At 42.9% G+C, this 18,773-nt stretch overlaps 1 protein-coding gene and 1 pseudogene across 11 annotated transcripts in view; one reads left to right on the top strand and one right to left on the bottom strand.

Moving 5' to 3' along the window:
• Nucleotides 1-18,773, bottom strand: part of PRMT7 (protein arginine methyltransferase 7) — a 57,954-nt gene that overhangs the window by 37,505 nt on the left and 1,676 nt on the right. For 10 of the 11 annotated variants that reach the window (XM_028477426.2, XM_007113305.4, XM_028477425.2 and 7 more), the window contains exons 2-4: nt 17,309-17,484; nt 14,482-14,518; nt 4,529-4,678 (exon numbers count right to left, since the gene is read on the bottom strand). In XM_028477426.2, the coding sequence (XP_028333227.1) occupies nt 4,529-4,678; nt 14,482-14,518; nt 17,309-17,403 (282 nt within the window). In that variant the 5' untranslated portion in view covers nt 17,404-17,484. Of the gene's footprint in view, nt 1-4,528; nt 4,679-13,150; nt 13,186-14,481; nt 14,519-17,308; nt 17,485-18,773 lie in introns of those variants that run through there. The other variant, XM_028477427.2, reaches the window with a different exon arrangement.
• LOC102987132 (ras GTPase-activating protein-binding protein 1-like) lies at nt 176-1,603 on the top strand (annotated as a pseudogene).

The following is an 18,773-nucleotide window of genomic DNA, read 5'->3' as shown; positions in this document are numbered from 1 at the left end:
CCAATGTGGAGTGAGCACCATATTAGGAACTAAAAACACCAAGCTCCAGGTCTAGCTCTCCTGCTTATTAACTGTGGGACTTGTATCTTTAACCTCTATGGGTCTTAGTTTCTTCATTTACAAAGATAATAAAATCTAGTTGAGTTTTTTGTTTTTTGCCGTGCTGTGGAGCAGAGCTTGTTCCTCTCCCGCTCAGCCGTGCAGGCTGAATCGACCAAAGCAATGGTTATGGAGAAGCCTAGTCCCCTGCTGGTCGGGCGGGAATTTGTGAGACAGTATTACACACTGCTGAACCACGCCCCAGACATGCTACACAGATTTTATGGAAAGAACTGTTCTTATGTCCACGTGGGATTGGATTCAAATGGAAGCCAGCAGATGCAGTCTACGGACAAAAAGAAATCCATAGGAAAGTGATTTCACAAAACTTCACCAATTGCCACACTAAGATCCGTCATGTCGATGCTCACGCCACTCTGAATGACCGTGTGGTGGTCCAGGTGATGGGCCTGCTCTCTAATAACAACCAGGCTTTGAGGAGATTCATGCAGACCTTTGTCCTTGCTCCTGAGAGCTCTGCTGCAAATAAGTTCTATGTTCACAATGATATCTTCAGATACTAAGATGAGGTCTTTGGTGGCTTTGTCACTGAGCCTCAGGAAGAATCTGAAGAAGTAGAGGAACCTGAAGAAAGACAGCAGACACCTGAGGTGGTACCTGATGATTCTGGAACTTCCTATGATCAAACTGTCAGCAATGACTTAGAAGAACCTGTTGCTGAACCAGAGCCTGATCCTGAACCAGAACCGGAGTAAGAACATGTGTCTGAATTCCAAGAGGAAAAATCTGAGCCAGTATTGGAAGAAACTGCTCCTGAGGATGCTCAGAAGAGTTCTTCTCCAGCGCCTGCAGACATAGCCCAGACAGTGCAGAAGGACTTGAGAACCTTTTCTTGGGCATCTGTGACCAGCAAGAACCTTCCACTCAGTGGAGCTGTTCCAGTTACTGGATACCACCTCATGCTGTTATAGTACCAGCTTCACAGCCTCGTCCGGAGTCTAAGCCTGAATCTCAAATTCCACCGCAGAGGCCTCAGAGGGATCAAAGGGTTCGAGAACAGTGAATAAATATTCCTCTCCAGAGGGGACCTAGACCAGTCTGTGAGGCTGGTGAGCAAGGTGATGTTGAACCCCAAAGAATCGTGAGACACCCTGACGGTCACCAGCTCTTTATAAGCAACCTGCCTCATGAGGTGGACAAATCAGAGCTTAAAGATTTTTTTCAAAATTATGGGAATGTGGTGGAGCTGCGTATTAACAGCGGTGGGAAATTACCCAATTTTGGGTTCATTGTGTTTGATGATTCTGAGCCTGTTCAGAAGGTGCTTAGCAACAGGCCCATCATGTTCAGAGATGAGGTCCGCCTGAATGTGGAAGAAAAGAAGACTCAAGCCGCCTGGGAAGGGGATCGCCGAGATAACCGCCTGCGGGGACCTGGAGGCCCTCAAGGTGGGCTCGGTGGTAGGATGACAGGCACCCCTCAAGAAGGCATGGTGCAGAAACCAGGATTTGGAGTGGGAACGGGCACTGCTCCAAAGCAGTGAATTGCTCTTCACCGATCTTCAGGCAGCAGTAAAAACCCTAGCTCCCACAGAATGGTGAATTTCTTCAGCCAACTTTTGGTATCTTGGAATCTGATTCTAGTCTATGATACACTGCTTATGTTTGTACAATTTTACTTTTTGTATTAACGGTGTGTGCTCCTTCCTCCTCTCTCCCCAACCCCACCACCTTTTAGTCCTTCACTTCCAATTTTGTGGAATGATATTTTAGGAAAAACGGATTTTTAAAAAAGAAAAAAAAAGACTGCATTTCCTTGCTTTATTTGCATATACAGACTGGTTTTCTTTTTAACAGTTTCCCCAAAGGAATGTGTCTTGCTTATTACTGACATTTGGTATGTTTCATTCACTAGAATATTTCTAACTTATTTTCTACATGTTTCAAAAGCCTGTGAGAATTACAGGATTTGATAAACACTTTTAAGGCAGGAAGAACCCAAATTATCTCTTCTTTGAGAGTCATGACTACCTTCTGGTGTGGAAAAATTGCTGTTGGAAAAATTGACAATTTAGATTCTCTCTGGTATGGTTAAAAACTGAATAAAAGGTGTTAGTGGAGTTTTTCTTTGGATACGTGGTCACAAAACAGTTCCAAAACCTACTGTTTTTACCATTGAAATTTAAATTGTGAAATAGGTTTTATGTGTTTTTTTTTTTTTGTGTGTGGTATGCGGGCCTCCCTCTGTTGCGGCCTCTCCCTTTGCGGAGCACAGGCTCCGGACGCGCAGGCTCAGCGGCCATGGCTCATGGGCCCAGCCGCTCCGCGGCATGTGGGATCCTCCCAGACCGGGGCGCGAACCCGGTTCCCCTGCATCGGCAGGCGGACGCGCAACCACTGCGCCACCAGGGAAGCCCTGTGAAATAGGTTTTAAATGTCTAGAATGAAACTGATAAGCTTTTCTTGAACTGTTAGGTTTTTTTTGAAGTAGTTTTTTCATGTTTAATTTGTATTTGTAAAAAAAAAAAAATTTTTTTTTTTTAAATCTGAATAACACAAAACCAGAGCAAAACTGCTGTGCCTTCTATTTATCTTTGATTCCAGTCTTGGCAATTGTTTAAAGAAAAATAATAATTAAAAAAAAAAAAACCTAGGGCTTCCCTGGTGGCGCAGTGGTTGGGAGTCCACCTGCCGATGCAGGGGACATGGGTTCATGCCCCGATCCGGGAAGATCAAACATGCCGCGGAGCGGCTGGGCCCATGAGCCGTGGCCGCTGGGCCTGCGCGTCCGGAGCCTGTGCTCCGCAACAGGAGAGGCCACAACAGTGAGAGGCCTGCGTACCGCAAAAAAAAAAAGACAAAAAACAACCTAGATTTGTTCTATCAGGTTCAGAGTATGTTGGGAATTACAGAATCCCTCCTTTCACGCTGTATGTCTTGTGTTCATTTGTTATGCCTTACTCTGAAATTGAGTCTCAAACTGGAATGCCTTTGAGGTCAGATGTTTCTGTAGAGGTTCTTTGACCTGAATAGTTCAGCATTTGTATTAAGTTTTATTTCAGTGTCTCTTCAGAATCCTAATCATAGCCCATAAGAAAAATGTGACTTTAATATTTGACTTTGCTGGTGTGCTTGAGTGTGCACTAGTTTTTTTTCTTTAAATCATAGCCATATGGTGAATTTTCTATTCTGTTATGGTTCCCTTTTATTGGTGGGCATGCAGTGGGCGTTTCTTGGAAATGGCCGATTTTTATTAAAATGTTTCTGGAAGAAAATTTTAAAAAGAGAAAAATCTAGTTGAGCCTACACTGATTTCTTTTTATCAGCTCAAAGACTCGCACAAAGGCAAAGAAATGGCTCTTAATCAATTTAATGAAATCCTGAGGCAAGTGTACAGAATTGCACGCACCTGTGCACACACCCCTCTCAGGACTTTTATGGAGACCTGAAGCCCATTATTCTTACCTCAGGTTAAGAACACCTAACTCAAGATATTAGAGTTAAAAGTCTTTATTGAGACACTGAGGTCTTCCAGAGTCTAGCTATAATCCACCTTTCTGGGTTTTTCTACCATGACAACCCTCTGCCACAACTCTGGATGACACTTCCCCAAAAACACCACGGTATTCCCTCAGCCTAAAATGACTACCTTTCTAGACCATAAGCATGAGGGCCACCCTGTAAGCAAGGGGTGGCAGGGGAGCTGGAAGGAGTCTGGGTATAACACCCAGAATGCTGACCTCGACACTCATGTGAGAAAGCAAAAAACTTCTATCTGTTTAAGCCACTGTTATTTCGGGACTTTGTTATCTGCAACTTAATCACCATATGAACCAAATTTTGTAGGGCAAAGTGCTTAAATACATGCCCCCTTTCCCAAAAGCTTGGAAGAAAATACACCAAAATTTTAACAATGGTTAACTTTGAGTTAACACACTATTTTTATTTTATATTTACCAAATCTCATATAAGGATGTGTATTATTTACATTATCAGAAAAATAATCTATGTTTAATGTTTTATTAAAGGAAAGAAATGGCAGACTGCGGAACTATTGGTAAATGTAGTAAGATGGCTGGCTCTGTGGGGACCTTTAAGGTAGTAATCTCAACTTTGGTGCACATTCAAAAATCCCAATGCCCAGGCCACATCCCAGAATAATAATTAAAATGGGTAGGTTGGGGGAGGACATGACAACGACTGACTAGACATTAGCTTTTTTAAAGCTCCTCAGTGATTCTGACATGCAGCCAAGGCTGAGAACCGCTGTTTCAGGGAAGAAAATGAGCTCCTGGAGGAAGGAACTGTGTCTGATTCATCTCTGTGTTCTCCGAACCTGGTCCTGTGCTTGGCATGGAGTGAACACTCCCTGAATGTCTGTCTGTGAACAAACAGATGGGCAGAGTGCAAGGGACACAAAGGACTTCCCACATAGGACACAGGACACATGTGTGAAGAGTGTGCCTCACCTCAATGGCATAGCAGAAGTCAGCACCAGCCGTGACAGCCATCATTGACAAGAGTCCTGTGCCAGTGCCAATGTCAAGAACCAAGGCCTTCTGTCCTTTGTCCTTCACCCTGCTCACAGCAGCCCGGATACCTTGGTAATATTTCATATTCTAAGAAAAAGGGAGAAACAGCTGTTATTTCATACCAGTTATTATAAATAAGTGCTTTGTGAAGTTCTGAAGTCATGGTTGGCAGCAGCAGTTTAAGTCATGACCCTGTAACCTCTGTGACTTACACTGGCTGAGTTGGGCAGGCCTCCTCAGGCTCCAGAGGCACTGGGTCAACCTCTTAAATTACACGATTGTCTCTCCCCTTCACATCCACTCTTCTATACTCTGCTTAGACATGCTGGGGCTAGGGCTCTGCAAACTACATTCTCCTCTTTCCAGCTGTTAGGACTGGACAACAGGGGAACTAGAGGGGTGACTGGAAGGTAGGAGAAAGGAGAAAGCTTGTTCCTTCCCACATAAGGGCTCTCCTTGGGCCCTTCAGAGCTAGCAGCAGCACTCAAGCAGATTCCTCTCAGAGATCTGAGCACTAGCCTCACAGGACCTTTGCTCCACACATCTAGGTTCTGGAAACCCCAGTCTTCTCCCTTTGTGTCCCCAGCCCTAGGAAAGGGGACTGCTTCCTGCAATTACTATCACTAGGCTACCCTGGTGCCTCCCAGCCCTCCCACATCTGTGTAACCAATTCCCTCTATTAAATTCCCTCTGTTGAAATATGTAACGTTGCTTCTGGTCTCCTCACTGGACTCTAATTCATACAGCTTCCAGGGCTAAAAAATATTTTCCTCTCACAAAATCATTTCTTCATTTTAGTTCAGGTCCTTAGTAGCTTAAGCAGGCACACTTTTTTCTCTGTAACAGTTTGGCTGATTAAGTACCCTGACCCTTCTGCTGAAAATAACTAAAAATGATGGGGTAAATATATGTAAATCTGTTTAAATGCACTGATGACCTTGCCAAGTCAGTAAGCAATATTAAGAGGCCAAACATGGACTTCCCTGGTGGTCCAGTGGTTAAGAATCCGCCTTCCAATGCAGGGGACACGGGTTCAATCCCTGGTCAGGGAACTAAGATCCCACATGCTGAGAGGCAACTAAGCCCATGTGCCACAACTACTGAGCACACTGGCCACAACTAGAGAGAATCCCACATGCCACAACGAAGATCCCGCGTGCCACAACTAAGACCTGACACAGCCATACATACATACATATATACATACATAAATATTAAAAAAAAAAAAGAGGCCAAACACCTAGAGGTGGATTCACCTAAGTTGAGCCTTAAGATGACTCCCCTACCAGCTGACACCTTGATCACAGCCTATAAAAGACCCAGAGGCAGGGAACTCAAGCTAAGCTGAGTCCAGATTTCTGACCCACAAAAACCGTGAGATACGGACTTCCCTGGTGGCACAGTGGTTAAGAATCTGCCTGCCAATGCAGGGGACACAGGTTCGAGCCCTGGTCCGGGAAGATACCACATGCCATGGAGCAACTAAGCCTGTGTGCCACAACTACTGAGCCTGTGCTCTAGAGCCCAAGAGCCACAACTACTGAGCCTGCATGCCACACTACTGAAGTCTGCACGCCTTGAGCCTGTGCTCAACAAGACAAGCCACCACAATAAGAAGCCCGTGCACTGCAGTGAAGAGTAGCCCCCTCTCGCCGCAACTAGAGAAAGCCCACGCGCAGCAACGAAGGCCCAAAGCAGCCAAAAATAAAATTAATTAATTAATTTTTTAAAAAAGTGAGATAACTCTTTAAGCCATTAAATTTGGGGATAATTTGTTATGCAGTAGAAAATAACTAATACAGGACTACATTTTGATACAGGACTGGCATCAAAAGGGCAATATTCTCTGACCACAGTACAATCAAGTTAGAAATTTCAATAACAAAAATGTAACTAAAGAAAAAAAGATTTTTGAACATTAAGAAATTTTAAACTTACAGGTAAAAGACTAAAGCAAAAGGGAATTAGAAAATATCTAGGGAGTTCCCTGATGTGCTAGTGGTAAAGATTCTGGGCTTTCAATGCCGTGGCCCAGGTTCAATCCCTGGTCAGGGAATTGAGATTCCACAAACTGCATGGCAAGGCCAAAAAACAAAAACAAACAAACAAACAAATGCATATCTCTGCTGGGCCTGAGGTCTGGGCTTGGTCTGCATTAAAATAAAAATCTAGAATTGAGTAATTTTTTTAAACTATATATCAAAACTCATGGGATGGCTAGAGCAATATTTGGAGAGAAATGCATTAAAAAAAGACAAAAGATGAGACAGGCATCCACCTAAAAAATTAGAAAGAGGGCTGCAAAATAAACTCCAAATGAGTAGATGAATGACTCCAAATGAGTAGATGAACTTTCTATTATTTTTATAATAATAAAGAAAATAATCAATGAATTAGGAAACAAATATAAAATAGAAATCAATGAAGATAAAATTTAGTTATTTCAAAAGACTAAAAACTTGATGAACCTCTGGTAACACCAGTACAAAAAAGAAAAGGAAAAAACTGGTAAAGGAAGAAAAAGAAGTACAAGTAACCCAAATCTGGGAATGAAGGGTGGGTGATGAGGTGGTGATATCAGTATATATGCTGCAGAGATTAAAGAGTCCACCAGGGGGGTACTCCCCTGGTGGTGCAGTGGTTAAGAATATGCCTGCCAATGCAGGGACACGGGTTTGATCCCTGGTTCGGGAAGATCCCACATGCTGTGGAGCAACTAAGCCCATGTGCCACAACTAGTGAAGCCCTAGTGCCCTAGAGCCTGAGTGCCAACTACTGAGCCTGCATGCCACAACTACTGAAGCCCGCGCACCTAGAGCCCGTGCTCTGCAACAAGAGAAGCCACCGCAATGAGAAGCCCACGCACCGCAATGAAGAGTAGCCCCGACTCGCCGCAACTGGAGAAAGCCCACGTGCAGCAACAAAGACCCAATGCAACCGAATAAATAAATAAACAAAAGAGATTAAAGGATATTAAAAACAATCTTTAGCAAATAAATTCCCCAAAAATCAGATGAAGTGAACATTATATTGGAGATTCTATCCAACACATTAGAGCAAGAAAAAATGAAATAAGCTCTAGATAGAAAGAAAATTATTATTAATCACATATGAGATGAGTGTGAAGAAAACCCAAAACACCTACAAATAATTATTAGAATTAAGAGAACTGAGAAAGATTACAGGATTCCAAATCAGTAAATAAAAAACAATTGAAATTCAGTATTATCAGCAATAGCTTTTAAACCCTTGGCAAAAGGAAGGATTTCTTAAATATGAGACAAAAAGCACCAGTCAATAAAGAAAATATAAGATAAATTTGACATTAAATTTAAGAACTTGTATTGTGAAAAAAAAACCCATAAACTAAAAGACCAGCAATACATATAACTGACAAATGGTTAGTACCCAGAATATATAAAGAATTCCTACAAATTACTAGGTCATAAAAGAGGCAAGATGAATAGCCAACAAAAAATGAAAAAAGCTCACATTCAGCAGTGATCAGGGGAATGCAAATTAAAACTATAGTGAGAGACTAGTTCAATCCTACCAGATTGTCAAAGATGTAAAAACTGGTTAATACACAGGACGTGGAATGTAAACTGGCACAATTAGTTTGGAAAAGAATCTGACATTACCCAGTAGAGCTAAACACACCTGATGGCTGATGGCCAGCAATTCCATTCCCAGGTATACACACCCTAGAGAAAAGTATGCATACGCACCAGAGTACAGTTACTGGAATGTTCCAGGTAGCACTACTTACAATAGAAAGAAGCTGGAAACAACCCCAAAGCCTATCAGCAGAAGAATGGGTAAGTAGTGATGTATTTACACAATGGAATCTGTACAGCTACATGCAAAATGGATGAATCTCAAAAACAATGCTGAGCAAAAAGACAAGTCACAAAGAATAAACACATTATGACTCCATTGTGTAAAGTTCAAAAACAGGCAAAACTAAGAATTTATATTGTAAGGACATGTAGTAGGTGGTAAAACTATAAAGAAAAGCAAGAGAGTAAAGGATACAAAATTAAAGACAGTGGAAACTTCTGGAAGGAGGAAAACAAATGCAATCAAGGAACACATAAGGAATTCTGAGTAATGGTAATGTTCCATTTCCTAAGCTGAGTAGAGTCTATAAGCATTTGTTTTATTCTTCTTCTTTAAACTATACATATACATTTTATACTGTTTTGTGTGTCTATGTTATAACAAAAAGGTTCTTTTAAAGAATACGAATAGTACTAGACTTTAAAATATCAAAGCCTTTAAAATAGTCCTAGACTTAAAAAGAAAATGGAGTGATAATGTCAAAATTCTGAAGTGATTTCCAAACTAGAATCCAGCCTTAAGTGTGAGGATAGAATACAGAAGTTTTTGGATAAGCCAAGTCTCAAAAACCTTACTTCCCACGAACCCTCTCACAGGAAAGTGAGGAAGGATGAGCTTCACCAAAGAGGGAGGGAACCAAAGAGGAATACATGGGATCCAGGAAATGGAGGACCCAATAAAAAAAGAGGAATGAAGGAAGTCTACAGACAATAAACAAGAATCCCAGGACGACAGATACACAGCAGGTCTAGAAGGCACCCAGTCCAGACTGGAGCAGGGCAAAATGATCCCAGAGACAATCTTCAAGAAGATGAAACTGACAGAATAGCTGATTGTTTTGACCTTTCCTTCAGAAAGGAAATTTATACTACTGGGAGAAAGTTTGGGCATAAAAGGATGAGTACATAGAAAACAAAGCAAGGGAATTCCCTGGCAGTCCAGTGGTTAGGACTCCACACCTTTACTGCCAAGGATGCAGGTTCGATCCCTAGTCGGGGATCTTAAGATCCTGCAAGCAGCAAGGCGTGGTCAAAAAAGAAAGAAAAAAAAAGAAAACAAAGCAAAAATAAGATAATTATTAATAGAGTTATTCAAGAAAGAAAGAGCAATCAAAGTATATCACATAGCTCAACTGTGAACAGTGTTTACACATGCCTAATAAAGTCAACATACGATTTTAACTAATGCGCACATTTACGTTTACCTCATCGGAACCCTTCAAAAGGAGGTATTATCGTTATGCCTATTTTACAGATGAGAAAACAGAGGCACAAAGAATTTAAGTGACTTGCCTACTGAAACACTGAATATTAATTTACCAAAAATTATAACTACGTTGGGACAAACAGAGAACGAGTGGGAAGAAGGAGCTGAAAGAATACCAAACTCTCAGCTCTCACAGTGGGAAGTCAATAGATAATAGTTATTTAGATCTGGAAGTAAACATAAAACAGCTCAAAGAAAAGAAATGAGGTGGCCTCTGAGGGTAACCATTAAAAGGTACTGTCTGGGGGACGATACACCAGGGGACTGCTTTTTTTAAAAAAATAAATTTATTTATTTATTTATTTATTTATTTATCTTTGGCTGCGTTGGGTCTTTGTTGCTGCATGCAGGCTTTCTCTAATTGCAGCAAGCGGGGGCTACTCTTCGTTGCAGAGCACGGGCTTCTCATTGTGGCGGCTTCTCTTGCTGCGGAGCACAGGCTCTAGGCACACAGGCTCCAGGAGTTGTTGCTCATGGGCTCACTAGTTGTGGCGCACAGGCTTAGTTGTTCCGCGGCATGTGGGATCTTCCCCAGACCAGGGCACCAACCTGTGTCCCCTGCATTGGCAGGTGGATTCTTAACCACTGCACCACCAGGGAAGCCCTGGGACTGCTATTTTTCATAATAAGCCTCACAGAAATATTTGACTCCTAAAGTAACTGCATTTATGCTTTGGATAAAATCAGTATGCATTTTATGTTATGTGCTTTTACCACGATGAAAGAAAAAAAAAGTTAAAAAAAAAAACAGGATGGCAATTGTTAGAACTGTTGAACTAGGAAAATGAACATCAAATACACTATATCCCCCAAAAGCAGGAGGGCACAGTTTTCTTTGTGTAGCTATGCCTGTGGGGTAACAAGAAAGACAGTGAGACTGGGAGCTGGCCTGGGAGTTTCAGTGAGCTGATCACCTGAGAACCCTAACTAGCAGCAACCTCAACAGTAAACCAGGGCCCGCATACGTTCCAAATTAATAACACCCATTAAATTAGCTATCATTTTTTAATTATCCAACTTTGAATCTAGAAAAATGGTGCAGATGAACCGGTTTGCAGGGCAGAAACAGAGACACAGATGTAGAGAATAAATGTATGGACACCAAGAGGGGCAAGTGGCAGGGGGTGGGGATGAATTGGGAGACTGGGATTGACATATATACACTAATATGTATAAAATAGATAACTAATAAGAACCTGCTGTATACAAAATAAATAAATAAAATTAATTTTCCAACTTTAAAGCTACTATTGGAGCCCTCTTAAAAGGCAATTGGTAGTATCTATCAAGAGTCCTACCTACTGATCAAAACCCTAGACTACACCAAAAAAGATATTTGGATAGCAAATAAGTACATGAAACGATGTCTGACATCATTAACCATTAGAAAAAATGGAAATTAAAACTACAAAGTTAGGGACTTCCCTGGTGGCGCAGTGGTTGAGAATCCGCCTGCCAATGCAGTAGACAAGGGTTTGATCCCTGGTCCGGGAAGATCCCACACGCCGCGGAGCAACTAAGCCCGTGCGTCACAACTACTGAGCCTGTGCTCTAGAGCCCGTGAGCCACAACTACTGAGCCCACATGCTGCAACTACAGAAGCCCACGTGCCTAGAGCCCGTGCTCCACAACAAGAGAAGCCACTGCAATGAGAAGCCCGCGCACTGCAACGAAGAGTAGCCCCTGCCTGCCGCAACTAGAGAAAGCCCACGCGCAGCAACGAAGACCCAACACAGCCAAAAATAAATAAATTTATTAAAAAAAAAAAAAAAAAAAAAGAGTCTGACTGCCAACGCAGGGGACACAGGTTCAAGGCCTGGTCCGGGAAGATTCCACATGTCGCGGAGCAGCTAAGCCTGTGTGCCACAACTACTGAGCCCAAGTGCCGCAACTACTGAAGTCCGTGCGCCTAGAGCCCGTGCACCACAACGAAGAGTAGCCCCCGCTCGCCACAACTAGAGAAAGCCCGCGCGCAGCGACGAAGACCCAAGGCAGCCAAAAATAAATAAATAAATTAATTAATTAAAAAAAAAAAACTACAAAGTTAAATAATGTACACTTAACATATAGACCCAGCAATTCTACTCTTATACACTTTTTTAAAAAATTTATTTATTTATTTTTGGCTGCCTTGGGTCTTCGTCGCTGCGCGCGGGCTTTCTCTAGTTGCGGCGAGCGGAAGCTACTCTTCATTGTGGTACATGGGCTTCTCACTGTGGTGGCTTCTCTCGTCACGGAGCATGGGCTCTAGGCGCGCAGGCTTCACTAGTTGCGGCACTTGGGCTCAGTAGTTGTGGCACGTGGGCTCTAGAGCGCAGGCTCAGTAGTTGTGGCGCATGGGCTTAGCTGCTCCGCGGCATGTGGGATCTTCCCAGACCAGGGCTCGAACCCGTGTCCCCTGCATTGGCAGGCAGACTCTTAACCACTGCACCACCAGGGAAGTCCCTCTTATACACTTTCTGAAAGAAATGAAAACATGTCCACACAAAGACTTGCATGTGAACGTTCACAACAAAACTATTCAAAATAGACAAAAACTGGAAACAATCCAAATGTCTGTTAATTGGTAAATGGATAAAACATGGTATATCCACATAATGGAGTATTACTCAGCAATAAAAAGGAATGGATATTGGGACTTCCCTGGAGGTCCAGTGGTTAATACTCCGTGCTCCCAATGCATGGGGCGTGCGTTCAATCCTTGGTCGGGGAACTAAGATCCCACATGCTGCATAGCATGGCGAAAAAAAAAAAAAAGGAATGGATATTGACACATTCAACATGAATGACCCTCAAATGATGAATGAAGGGAGAAAGACACATAAGACTATATATCGTATGATTTCATTTAGATGAAATTTCTAGAAAAGGCAAAACTATAGAGACAGAAAACCTATCAGTGGTTGCCTGGCGGGCGGGGGCAACCAGGGAGTTGGGTACCAGGATTGATTACAAACAAACAGGAAATAATTTTATGGGATAATGGAAATGTTTTAAAACAACAACAGGACTTCCCCGGTGGCACAGTGGTTAGGAATCCGCCTGTTAATGCAGGGGACATGGGTTCTAGCCCTGGTCCAGGAAGATCCCACATGCCATGGAGCAACTAACCCGTGCACCACAACTACTGAGCCTGTGCTATAGAGCCCTGTGAGCCACAACTACCGAGCTTGCATGTCACAACTACTGAGCCCGCACGCCTAGAGCCCGTGCTCCACAACAAGAGAAGCCACTGCAAGGAGAAGCCCGCGCACCACAACAAAGGGTAGCCCCCATTCACTGCAACTATAGAGAAAGCTCACGTGCAGTAGTAACAAAGACCCAACGCAGCCAAAAGAATAAATAATAAATAAACAAAACCTACTAGAAAAATAAAATAAAATAAAACAACAAAATGTGAGGCACCATGCAAAAGCATAAAGAAATTATGTTTTTCTTGACTCTGCTACTAACCAGCAACTTCTGACTCCATTTCCTCATGTGCAGAACTGGGGAGGGGAGAATAGAAGTTAGAGGTAAATAATGAAGAGTCAGGAATGTTCCACCAAGGAAGTTGCATTTTACCTCAAAAGCAGGGAGAGGCCACTGAAGGGTTTTAACCAGAGGAGTAATATGGTCAGATGGGCATTTCAGAAAGACCCCTTGGGCTGCTGTATAGAGGAAGGAGAAGAGGGACCAACGCCAGTAAATGATGGCTGAGCAGGCAATGGGGTTGAAAGAACCATAGAATTTGATAACCAACTAACTACAGGCTCAGATAAGGAAAAGGGCGCCATCTGGCTTGGCTGACCAGATGGATGACAATGCCATTTGTCCAAATCCCGTGGAAGCTGGGTCAAAAAGGACCCTCACTGGAGATGACACTAAAATCAGAGAGGCTCACAGGCCCATGAGTCCAAGAAGAAGACCATTAAACTAGAAAGGATTAGTCAAAAGCCGGAAACAATATTTGTTCCCCATTCTGTAATTCCCCAACAGCTCAGCAAAGGCACTCAGATATTTGACGAAAATTAGAGAGGCACCTAGCCCCTCCCGTGGAGCCTACACACTAATGGTGCTGAAGGAGGTCCTTCTGTCATAGTGTTGCCAAGAAGTAGGCAAGCTGAGCAGTTAACCAGGGATGGGTGAAGGAGACACCACCACCAACACAGCCTCAAGACCAGTCCTGCCATGTTCCCTGATCTTTCTGCAGTGCACTGCTCAGTTTTTAAGTGTGGCCCTGCATCCTTCTCCTTCAAGCCTCCCAACTTCTGAACCATCTGGATGAAGCTGACTAGTCAAGCACTCTGGTAGGCCAGGAAATCCTGGGTTGCTAGCCATCATAAGACCAGAACTGTAACATTTACTCACAGACAAAGAAAACTCAGATGAAACAAAGGACAAAAGCTGAAATGTAATTCTGCAGTGAAAGCCATATATGCTTTACAAAATACAGTCTGCAGTGACCTCTAGAGATTTTATTTTAAAATTACAAACTGACTATACAAGGTGAAACTGTGTAATTAAAGTATTTTTATCTAGAGATCATGGAAATCAGACAGTATGGCCCACTCATTGTAAATTCTAATAAATGAGGTCTGCAGAGGTCCCATGTTTTCTCCAAGGTCACGCTCAAGTCAATAATAGAGCAGAAAGTAGGACCCAGCTTCCTGATTTCCCAATCATTACACCGTACTGCCTCTCTGCATCATTCTAACATCATGCCTCTGGGGGAAGTTTTTAACCTTCTTGTAATGGAAGGCTTCAAACACCACATCAAGATAACAGTTTCCTTCTATACTTACCCTGTCTTTGTCATGCAGCATATCAGCATAGGATGACCTAAAAAAATAAAAAGACAGGTCAGAAACTTCTGCTAATAATGATAAACATCAACATATGAGAATATCCACATATATAAATATATTCTTTTACCAGATGGAACAAATATCCAGGCCCATTTTAAACTATTTTAATAGAGCTGTAAGCTGTCATTCTCCTGTACTGCAGAAAAAATCTCAAAGATGTTTATTTTCAGTAAAGAATCTCGGACTAAAAATGCTGATAGTTAGCCCTGTCACAGTAATTCCATAGTCCTAGCATACTGATCATGTTGTACATCATACGATTTTTTCCTCAGGAACAACTCAGATGTGTCCAATACTTCACATAACCTTGCATATATTTGTACATTGGAATGATCACAGATGTAACACTGGGGAGAGGAATCGGGGAAAGGGAAAGTATATGCCTGCTGTATATGTGAAGGGTATCATGCCTGGCACTTTCCCTTAGTTGGCATCAGGGACAACTCAGAAGTGTTCACCAAACTACAGGGAGGAGAGCTGCTTATCCATATTTTCTATGGTAGTAATTCACAAACTTGAAAAATCTCTGCCAGGGTCAGGATAAGCCCCCAGAACTCAATAGGCTCAGCCCAAAGATGCTTTCTGAGAATTCCAGGTGAGAGTTAAGGCACTCTCAATAAACAGAAGACCTCCAGCTTCGGGTCAACATCAGAATTAATGAAGAGCTTATTTTACATGCAGATTCCCACAACACACACAAAGAGCTTCTGATGTAGAAGATGGAGCTGGAGTCTGGAAATCTGCACTTGAACTGGTGATCCAGGCAACTGTGACACAGGTATTTCATACTCTACATTTTGAGGAACACTGCACCAAAAGCAAAGGCTTCTTTATTTTTTTAATGGCATACCAAGGTTTTTAACATTTGAACCCACCTGCGAGTGTTTAGTTGAAATCTGGTCCTTTCTACTTTTCTCCACCTTTTAAGGGGCATTTTCACTCCCCCATCTTCCCTGCCTCACCACCCACTCACTCCCCTGACTCCACTGACATCGCTCTCCCTAAGCACCACCAGCTCACTCACATCACTAACATCCAGGATTTCTCTGACCCTGCTGGACACTCCCTCTTCCCGAAACGTTCTCTTCCTTTCTACTCTCTGGCCATGCCCTCCTGGTTGTCTTGCCTCATCAGCTATTCCAGGATCCCTTCTCTAGCCCTCTACCTTTCACATTCTACACAATCTCTGAAAGCCTGCAATCTCTTCCAGTTTCAACTCTAACAACTGCAAACTGTCTCCAGACCCATATTTATCTGCCCAGTGGCATTTCCATCTGGATGTCCAAAGCCAGATACCTAATCTTCATCACCCCAACAACACCCATTCCTCCTCAAGAACAACAGTTCCATCCACCTAGTCACTCTAACCAGAAATTTTGGTGCTTACTGAATTTTCTCTCTCTCCTTCCATCACTGCATCCATGAGTTACTAAACTCAGGTCTCTCAAAGCTTTTTCCTCCTCTCTCCACTTCCACTGTCTCAGCCTTGGGGTTGCAATATCCACCCAAATGCCCATATGGTTTTCACACCCTCCAACCCACTTTCCACACTGCTCTCAGGTTAATGTTCCAAAATGCAACCTAATCTTTTTTCTTCCCCATTTAACACCTCACTCAGAAAATAATGTCCAAAATATTTAGAAAGAAAGTAATGTGTTTGAGCCCTTACTCTGTACCAGACATTGTACTTCATTCACTCATCAAATAACGCTAAGAAAAGGGTATTATATGATGAGATATACATATTGTTATACTGAGGTATATACTGTTATACTGTATATGAGGCATATATTACTACACTGATCCTCAGAGAAGTTTAGTAGCTTGGCCAACGTCAAGCTACTTGACGTTAAGAAGTCAAGTAGCTTAAGAAGTGGCTAAACTAGAACTTATACAGTCAGGTTCCTCCTCCTGCATTTTGCTACCACCAAGTACAACATGACCCCTGCCTACCTTTTCAGCATCCTCTTTCACCATAGCCCTAATTTTGCAGCACACTCCAGCCACACTGACCTGCTAGCCATTCCTCAAACTAGCTCATCTGGAAGTTTGCACATAATCCCTGCTGCTCAGAAAGCAATCTCCCTCCGTTTAGATTCGGGAAATCATTCAAATATCGCCCTCCCAGCCCAGTTGGTTCTTGCTGCTTCCATGTACTTTTGTGCCCATTTCCTCTGACTTTTATCTCATGGTGTCATAATTTTTTATATGTCTGCCTATTCCACAAAACTGCATGTTCTTTGAGGATGAGAACCTTATCTTTGTCATTTTGGTATTCACAGCCTTAGCACAGTGTCATATGCACTTAATGATTGTTAAACAACAATAACTCACATACTTTTAAACATCCCTTCAAAGGAAAAAAAAAAAACTCATTTTTTCCCACTTTTTCCATTAAAGAGAATTTAACTATATGATAAACGTGCCACCATTTCAGTGATGCAAGTAAATAATTAAATTTCATAAACTCGTCTACTACTACTACTACTACTACTGAACCTTGGGTCCTCTTTGGTCCACAAGACAGATCCTCGGGGACTCTGGTACAGCTGCCACAAAATGTCTGACTCTCCACACAGGCATAACTTTGCCTAACTCCCACACAAACCTACCTAGCTGAGCAGACCTGCTGGTGACCAACACCTGCCCTGATCAGAAGCACTGGGTGACAGCCTATTCCCCACTCAGACTGGATTCCAAGGCATCTGCTTTAAGATCAAGGGCCCCACCCAGCTGCAGCCAACTGTGGAAAAACCTTTGTTACCTTGCGATCTCCTGGTGGTAATCATAATGCTCATCCTCCTCCAGCCACTCCACAGATCCCGTGGTTGGGTTGGCCCGCCCACAAAAGACTTTCATGGTGCCAATTAGCTCCTCAGTTTTAGCGTAGAAAAGCTGCCTTACCAGCTGCTTGTAGACAGGTCTGATCGTCAGAAATCTCTTCAAATTGTAATGCCCAAAAATGCAGAGGAAAAAAAAAAAGAAATCAAGAAATAGACAAAAATGTCAGAGCCACTGAAAATATTTGTTATTCAGCATTTTAATCTTCCCAGCAGAGTTACCTGGTTTTGTATTCAGCATATAACATCAAATACTATTAAGACAAAAATTCAGAAAACTATCTGGAAACTTCAGCAGTCCTCAATGATTCCAATAGGGTCAAATGAGCCTTACAGGTGCACCTGAGTACAGCCTCAGGTGAAGGCAGGTAAGAAGAGAAATAAAGCAAAGGAAAGGGCTAGAAGGAAAGGAGAACACAGAGATTGGGGTGGTGGTAAAGGAGTGTCACCAATACTGCCTCAGAAAGGTAAACACTTAGTTTAAGGAAACATACAAAGAAAAAGCAATTCAAACCAACAAAGAAACCTCACCTGAACAAATAAATCAGAGCTATATGCAAACATGGCTAATCCCAGAAATATAACATTGAGCCAAAAAAGAAGCAAATCATAGAATACAAATGATTCCATTCATATGAAATTTATAAGTATTCAACATAGAACAATATATTCTTCAGGGATCACACTAAAAAGCATGGCAGGGAATGAGGATAGTGGTTACCTCTAAGAGGGAAGGGAAAAGGATGGAATCAACGAGGGCCACACAAGGGACTTCAAAAGTAACAGTGTTATTTTTCTAAAACTGGGTGGTGGGGGCTTCCCTGGTGACGCACTGGTTAAGAATCCACCTGCCAATGCAGGGGACACGGGTTCAAGCCCTGGTCCGGGAAGATCCCACATGCCGCAGAGCAACTAAGCCTGTGCACCACAACTACTGAAGCCCGCAAGCTACAACTACTGAGCCCGCGAGCTGCTACTGAAGTCCGCGCGCCTAGAGCCGGTGCTCTGCAGCAAGAGAAGCCACCACAATGAGAAGCCCGCGCAACGCAACGAGGAGTAGCCCCCGCTCGCTGCAACTAGAGAAAGCCCGCACGCAGCAACGAAGATCCAACACAGCCAAGGTAAATAAATTAAAAAAAAAAAATTAGGACATCCCTGGTGGCGCAGTGGTTAAGTATCTGCCTGCCAAGGCATGGGACACGGGTTCGAGCCCTGGTCTGGGAAGATCCCACATGCCGCGGAGCAACAAAACCCATGCTCCACAACTACCGAGCCTGCGCTCTAGAGCCCGCGAGCCACAACTACTGAAGCCCGCGCACCGAGAGCCAGTGCTCCACAAGACAAGCCACCAAGATGAGAAGCCCGCACACAGCAACAAAGAGTAGCCAC

Source organism: Physeter macrocephalus, chromosome 17, assembly GCF_002837175.3.
Source record: "Physeter macrocephalus isolate SW-GA chromosome 17, ASM283717v5, whole genome shotgun sequence".
Classification (NCBI taxonomy): Eukaryota; Metazoa; Chordata; class Mammalia; order Artiodactyla; family Physeteridae; genus Physeter; species Physeter macrocephalus.
Note: the sequence above shows the minus strand (reverse complement) of the source record. Positions and strands in the feature narration are given on the sequence as shown.